We start from the raw sequence: 8,516 nt of genomic DNA, 5'->3' as shown, positions 1-8,516 counted from the left end.
CTTTGCGCGAAATTCCAAAACAAACAAACAAACAAACCTACGCTTCAGATAGAGATGTCGGAGCTGATATGGTGTTTCATAATTAAAGCATGCATTCAACTAAGATGACGTAATTCGTGTTTAAATACTGTTTCGTTGTTCATTTGAACAAGCGATACGTATTTCTTTGGCGTTGACTTTCTTAGTGAATCAATACAAAAAAATAGCATTAATACCTAAGAAATTTCACAGAAAACAAACTTCCAGCAGTTGTCATTTGGGGGAGCTGTTAACACTCTTTCATGAAGTTACACGTCATAGTAAAATAGCTTGGCCTATTTTTTCTCTAACTCCATTGTTTTTGTTGAGGAACAGCCAAAACGAGAAAAAAAAAGACTTTAGCTCATGTACATTCACAATTTATATTTACAAATATACACACATACATACATTTAGAAGTATTGAACAACTTCTAAAAAAGATAGGATAATTACTTTCTAAAATCAATACATCGTGTAATAATGTTTTTCATACCATACCAGTGGTAAATTATTAAAGATATTTGTATAATATTGATGAATAAGTTATCTAATTTAGCTGCGGTGCAACTACCAGCTGGATATTAAAACTGATGATAGATTTCACTTTTAATCCTCACAACTGTTTAATTTATAGAATGCTCCCACAGTGGCACAGCTCTAGAATCCGGGTTTTGATACCCGTGGTCGGCAGAGCACATATAGCCCATTGTGTAGCTTTGTACTTAACTACAAACAAACAAAATAACCTCTGAAGTTTTTGGTGTAATCAACCCATACACAGTAAATCTAACGAATCTATATTTTTATTATAATTTCTATAACGCAAGACCATATATTTGTTTGGTCAATTGTTATTCAGAAAGCGGATATTTCCTGGGAAGAGCGTGTATTATTAATGTGATATTCTTTCGATCCACGAAACGTTTGTTTAATCGTCTATGAATTATTAATTATTCAAGGTCACCCATACAATCTGATACCTTCTAAATAAGGCGGTTAACCAAACAAAAGAAATAAAAAAAAAACTAGTGATGAAAGTTTCGGTTTAATATGAAGTAAATCTTGTCTTTTAGACTGTTGGAAGGCTCAGAAATGAAGCATACATCTGCTTCTTAGATTTAAGTCCCAAATCACGCGCAAAACACATATATGCTTACACGACGAACTTTGGACCATGATCACTTCATTTCGTACATTCACCACCATACACGCTGGTCCAACTGATATAAAAAACTTAACTTTTTCAGGAGTGAGAAAAGCGCAAGTCAATACATCATAAGTAAAAATACCCTAAAATCCACTTCTCGGTTCCTTCCACAGTTAATAACTATTTAAAATCTTATTGATGTGGAAAATTTTTTGTTTTTCGTTTCGTTATGTGTACAACACATACTTTGCCATTAAGATATTTTTTGTTATAATACAAAAAAGTAATATAGAAAGATATTAAATAAATCACCTAGAAGCCATTGTATATTCACACTTTAGCATGAAACTACTTAGTAAAATGTCAAAGCTCTTCTGAAACCGTCCATGCTAGTCTGCAAGAAATCTGTATACTTAAAGAATTTTAACATTAAGGTATCCTCTGAACGGTTTTTTTTAATTGAGATCACTTTTAAACACATGTAAAAATATTGTAAGCAAAATTATTACATTGATTTGATGGCATCTTTACCACGTAAAATTGTCCCGTAAAAATATATTATCTATTTAACACACACAAAAAAAAACTTTCTCAAAACACAGGCGATAGTTGATATACCCATCTGTACACTTTAGAATGACTTGTCACAGTTTAAAGAAACACCCCACTTCAGTGATTCGTTTTCAATCATCATCTGGAGCACCGTTCATATTTTAAAAGTAATTCATGCTCTCCCTAATGTGGTGATGTCCAGCAACATCAAAGTTACTAACTACTGTTGCGTTATTATAAATGTAGGTTATGTGATTGCATACGTAATAAAGTTCGTGGCTATGATAAGAAAACCTAATTTATGCACTGCACAAGTTGGCGTAATGATTGATATAAACACCCAGATTAACTCTATCAATACTAAGATTGTGTTAAAGAGTTTCAGTCAACATTATGGTTTAGTTTATGGTACAGGAAAAACATTTCGAAGGGCGTCTTATTCTAATTCTAACTGTTTACATATTCAAGACTTACTATGTCGTTACAGCTCGTACATTAGATATACACTATTAAATTAATTTATCGGCTTATTTTAGTTCAAAGAAAGTTCTGTTTACGCGACCATCTTGATATTCATTTATGTTAAAGACAAATGTGTTGATAACTTACCAGGAAGAACTCGAGGGTGAAGAAGAAACCTTGGATGCCTAGACGCTAAGAGCCACGGATACATTGAGTAGGAGTCACGGCCAAATAGATACGGGGAAACGGGATAAATGGACGGGGATGCTCGTAAACCCAGATAAGGATGGGACACGTCACCGTGCGTCAGTGGTGAGAAGTCACCACCGTGGAAAGAAGCGGGAGGAAACGTTGTCCTGGACATCGTGTGAGCCACTGGGGGAGAGGTCCGAACATGAGCTCTTGGCGGCGTGTAGGTGGGCGATTCAATATTTTCACTTAATGTTCTACTGTCCAAAGGCTCTTTTCCTACCAGGGATTCGATTGAAAATGTTAAGTGTGGTTTTGTCGGACGTGGGGAGAAAGGAGTTGGACCCTGTGGCATCATGGTATGGTTATATTCTTTCAGATAATCCCTCCTACAAGTTTCAATCAGAACCTTGGACTCGAGATCAGATTGGTTTCCAGTCTAAAACGAACAAACGTTTACAAGCTTAAAATTCTTCGATCATTTGAATCGGTTACCGTATACACTTAGCGAACGGCCTTCTAGACAGAAGCTTTGTTCAATTGACACACACTACTTGACTATTAAGCACCACATTTCTTCAGCTGACTTCTGCCACTCCACTTCCTCTTCTACTCTCATCGGGTCCCTTCGTCACCGCTCGACGGCCGAAGAACCAGAAATATTATATTCATATAATTAGCAACCGTGTGAGACAACTAATAAAACAACGCTATCACTGATTGGTCCAGGACCAGCTGGAAAATATGCTAGCATGGCTAGTAATTCGTGCTCCGTCTGCAAACCTTCCTGTTGACTCACTCAACAACACGCGCAGCAGAAATGAATGCTTGTGGCGTCCTCTGTGGACGAAAATAAAACTTTATGAGGTTTGAATATTAACAGAAGCGTATTACAAGAGTAACACACAACATTTTATAATTAGCTAACTGACAAATCGTAAGTAAAGCAAGACGCTGTACTATGCTTGCTGGTACTTACAAATGTAATAGAAAACTTTATTTTGTAGTATATCAGACTGCCTTCTTTTCTTATCTATATATGTATTTATAAAGCCCAGAAACCGGTTTGTTAAGTTATATGATTGTGAAGTTTCCTCAGCCTGATTTAGTTTGTTCTATTTTTCTTGCAAACGTGACTTAAATATATTCTCAAGTTTTCACTAAATGACACGCACAAGATATATTTTCTGAAAATATAAATGCTTTTACCTTTAGCTCATTTTGTTGGAAAATGTCTGCATTTTAATACATTACAAGTTGATGCGTCATGCCCGCTAATTAAACGAAAATTATTCTAAGAGATTCCTTTAAAAACACTGGCAATTTGCTAACATTTTTTACACCCTTACTGTTACTATAAAAGGAAAACCAACTACTTCACGATCCACGTGAAACGACTTTACAGAACATTTAACAATATATGTGAATTCCAACTCAAGAAAATTGAACAATTTACATCGTTCAGAAACTATTAATTCCATAATATATGTTACAAAAATAGAAATTATTGGGCCATTACGATAATAATAATAAAAACCTCTGGTGATAATTTATTTCTAACGTTAAATAATTATGAACAGTTCTGGTTTAATATAATTGCCTTAAAATGGTACTTTATGTGTCATATTTATTTACTCAATATGAAAGAACTGTTTTAGCCAAGTGGTATTTTGCTCCAGTCTGGTTTCCATATATTAGTTCGTAATTTTCTATTCTTTTATAAATCCTATATGTTGTAAGCCTTATTTGAAGAATCACACTTATCCAACAATGCTGTATTAACATTACCTTTATCAAAGTTTGTAATGATAATTTCGTTTTTAGCCTCAAGCTTATTTAAAGCTTCAACTTCCCTTATGTTTCCCAGTGGGTCAGAGGTTAGTTTACGGACTTACAAACTTTAAAATCTGAGATTCGATTTCCCGTGGTAGACAAAGTGCAGATAGTTTACTTTGTAGCTTTGTGTTAAAACAAAAAAAAATCACTTTCTGTACGATTGAACCATTTTCAATTTCTTTCAACAGCACACCAGTAACTCTCAAACTGATTGTTTAAAGAAACATGTCTTATAATTGTTAGTTCTTAATGTTGATAAACATCAGTTAATTCTGATGGAAGATAGATTTCGCGAAATCTGAAACTTAACATTATAGAAGGAATTTAATTATCGTTATTTGGTGGACGTATGAGGTTATAATTGTCCGTGTTTTCTTGCGTATTTTCTTCTTCTTATTTTATTTTTTTTTCATTTCATTCCAGCCCAAGGTTGATGGGTCATCTCTTTGGCCAAGACGTGTGACGAAACCGAAGATTAACAGCACGTAATGGACGTGTAAGTGTATCATAATGAAGATTGGTATTTAGATGAAATTATGTATTGTAGAGGAAGTTTATTGTGCTTCGATGACTAACAAATTGAATAAAAGTAGAAAGAATAAGAACCATTCTGCTCTCTAGATAAATAGAACCTGGTAAATTTGGTTTCGGGATATCCACGTGATTAGGGTCATCAACTAGAAGCGACAGAAAATACAAGAAATGGTCAGTTGATGGCAGCATTTTCTTTGGAGGATTAACGTTATGGGTGAGTGTATCATAAAATGCTACACTTTGAGAGAGAGAAACAAATTCTTGAACATAAATAATTATTGTGAAGTTTATGCAGATGTTTAAAGTTTATAAGGAAAAGTGATCTTATCACACTGCTCCTTTTTAGGACTAGGAAGTATAACATTGAAAACTATCCAATTTCGCTTTCGGTTCAAGCTTAATTCCCACGGGAAACACATCGAGGAGCTTCGATGAGGTTTTAACGGCTCTTGTTTTAAAGTTAGAAAACCAGAAAAATTGTAATACTTATGGGACATTGTCTGCTTTTCACACGTTATTATTCTGTTTTCTTTGTTGTATTATTCAAATAAATAAAACAAAAATATTTATTGCAGTATTACCATTAATGTAAAATGAAAGTACGTCGTTCCAAAACTAGAAGAGAGTATAAAATTTGGGAAAGTCAGAAATTCAGGCAATAACAGCATTCGATATAAAGTCGGGCAAAGTACTGTATAAAATAAGAAGCGAATTTAAACCACAGGTAGTTCTTGTTAGGCATTGTAACAGATTGAGACGTTGACTGAGTTCGTGGTTAAGAGCCATCATCTGAGCTTTCCAGGTCAGATATTTATCGAACATGACACCTAGATATTTAACTGTGTCGAAAAGCTAAATGAGAACGTTGTTGATGCTGACATTAAATAACGTGGGCGAAATTTGCTCTTTTCGGAACCAATCACTCTTGTTATTGTGACGTTAAAGGTAAGATGCCAGTGACGACTCCAAGCCAGAAAGGTGTTTATCGCAGCCCGAAAGAAACATACTCTTATACTGGCCATAAACGCAGTATCCTCGGCGTATTGGTATTATGGAACAGGATACATCTGTTTAGGCATATTAGCAACATAAACGACATACAGGAGAGGTAACAGAATAAAGCATTGATTAACTCCAGCAGAAAGATCAAACGATCGACATAGAATCCTTTCAAGAGAAACAGTTGCACATCTTACACACAGAAATTAATTAATAACTCAGACATAGGTAAGAAGTAGCGTTAAATGTTGAAATTTGTAGATTAAACCATAGCACCAGACAGAGTCAAAAGCTCATTCAAAATCGAAAAGTATCATGCAAGAAGCCTTGTTAATGTTAAAATGATTGGAGGTAGAGTCCGATAATCTTAGGAGCTGGTTCATAATATAAAGCTATGAACGAAGACCAACCTAGGTACTCGGCAAGAATTGATGATCTGCAATACAGTTATGACGTCACTGAATTAAAATAGGTCGAAGCTTTTACTGTAGACATTGGTAAGAATGATAGGACAATAAGAAAAACACACTTTTTCGATACATATTAAGTTTTAGGAAGAGTAAAATAATGGAATTCTTCCAAGAATCAGCTACACTCCAGAACGATGGAGGAAAGTATCAAATGTTACGGGTAAGAGAAGGATCTCCACTGGAGCATGTTTAAGATGGAACTGTGTGACCTTATCCTGGGTCATTTGTGCCTACTCCTCAGTACCAGTTGGATATTCTATGTACTGTGGCAAGTGAAAAGGGAACTTCACAGAAGCGTGTTTAAGATGAAGTACATGGAAAATAGAAGAAATAACTTCACTGGAGTAAGTTTGAGATGGAAGTATATGAACCCATTCGAGCCTGTGTTGTAGGTGCTCCTAAGTATCAGTTAGATATCCTATACTGTAGTGGATGTGTTCATACACTCTTGGACAAAATATTTGTATATTTTTTAACAAATAAGATCATTATTAAGATGGAATACAAATACAGTTAGTGCTGTCAGACTGAAAAATGCGTGTTATATTAAACATCTACACATGTAATTTGTATAATGAGACAGGTTATATGGATATCATGAGAGATTTCTTGGAACAGCAAACAATTTTATCAAACATCTGTGAAAGTTCTGTAGTTCAGCATTTCCTCTATCATAACAAAGCTTTGACAAACATATATATAATGACAAAATATAACATCAAGTTATTATAAATAGCGTGTGCAACCACATATTAGTTCATATTAGACATTCACTACTCGTAACTCTAATAACCTCTGCAAATGACGTGGCATACTGTCGATGAGGTTATTGATGTAATACACCGTGATATTGTCCCACCTTGTCGCTAGAATGCGCTGCAACTCAGCTAGAGTAGCTGGTTTAGGGTCGTGGCCAGCAATTTTCCGGCTCAGTTCTGCACAACAGTTGTCAGATGGATTACAATCTGGAAACATTGTTAGTCATGGCAATCTTGTAACGTCCTCCTGGACAAGATAGTCCTGTACAATATGCGCACTGTGGTCAGTGACATTGTCATCCTGGACACACAAAGTTGTTGCCAAACCTTGCTTTAGCATATGACAGAAATATCGTCTGCATGTGATGCCGGTAGGAGGCGCCATTGACGTTTCCCTTAAAGATATTGACAGCAGTTTTTCCACTATGTTAAATAGCTGCCCAAACATGTACTGCATCGCCTCCTGTGTGTTTCTTGTGTAAAATATAGTCTTCCCTCATCTCTTCTCCAGGCAAATGACGAATATAAATCCTACCATCAGCTTTAACAAGCCGGAAATAGGGCTCATCTGAAAAGATGACGTGTCGCGAGTGACCTAACTTTAAGTTGGCATGCTGTCTTGCTCAAGTAACATGAAGGCGGTTAATTCTGGTTAATATCGGTTTGCACATAGCCCTTCTTGCAAAATTACTTTCTTTGGTCAGGTTCCTATTCACTGTTCCTCTGGATACTCTGAAATGAATGTGTTTATGCCATTCCTGTCGTTAGATATTGCAAGATTTCTTCTGACCTCCACGTGTTAACCTGAACAAAAGACACCCATCTCGGGCAGTAATTTTTCAGCGTCTACCAGTAGACTTTCCTGGAACAACGTTTTCTTTGGTCCGATGACATTTCAGGTTTCTGGACACAACATACTAGGCGTGCCGTACTATTCTGGCAATGTTCGTTTGCTGCATACCATTTCTGGACAGTCAAATAATTTGTCGCCCTATAACTTCTGGCACGTGACGAGGCATGACTCTACATCAAGTACAGATAAATTGTCTAAAGAAAGCGTTGGTCTGTTTCGAAAAAGATTATACCAAAAGCGCATTCTTTTATACAAAACAGTTGTGTATGTGTGTTTTGACGAACAAATGCTCAAAACAACTTATACAGACCAGAATAGCAACTAGTACATACTTGTACGATCATATGCCACGTTCTCTGTTACTACTCGGGCATTTACCCAATAACCATTCCATGCACGTAGACAATAACATCAATATAGAACAGTATGCAAACATTTTGGCCAAGACTGTATCATCCAGGCTAAAGTGTCTATAGGAGGTGGAAGTTTATTTAGCTATTGGCCTTGTTGTGAATTTTTTTGTGTTGTTTACTTGTTAAGAAATAATTTGTTTGTTTATGATGAATAAGAATCAACGAAATAATTACATATCCTTTACTTTAGAGTTTGGCCCGGCATGGCCAGGTGGATAAGGCGCTCGACTCGCAATCTAAGGGTCGCAGGTTCGAATCCCCGTCCCACCAAACATACTCGCCC

General features: G+C 35.8%; 1 protein-coding gene across 1 annotated transcript in view; it reads right to left on the bottom strand.

Annotated features, from left to right (window-relative positions):
- The window catches only part of LOC106460339 (homeobox protein EMX1-like), a 40,540-nt gene extending 37,401 nt beyond the window's left edge, over positions 1-3,139 (bottom strand). The window contains exon 1 of the mRNA XM_013920031.2: positions 2,329-3,139. Within this exon, the coding sequence (XP_013775485.1) occupies positions 2,329-2,728 (400 nt within the window). The 5' untranslated portion in view covers positions 2,729-3,139. The remainder of the gene's footprint in view (positions 1-2,328) is intronic.
- Positions 3,140-8,516: the final 5,377 nt, after the last annotated feature.

Source organism: Limulus polyphemus, unplaced genomic scaffold, assembly GCF_000517525.1.
Source record: "Limulus polyphemus unplaced genomic scaffold, Limulus_polyphemus-2.1.2 Scaffold755, whole genome shotgun sequence".
Classification (NCBI taxonomy): Eukaryota; Metazoa; Arthropoda; class Merostomata; order Xiphosura; family Limulidae; genus Limulus; species Limulus polyphemus.
Note: the sequence above shows the minus strand (reverse complement) of the source record. Positions and strands in the feature narration are given on the sequence as shown.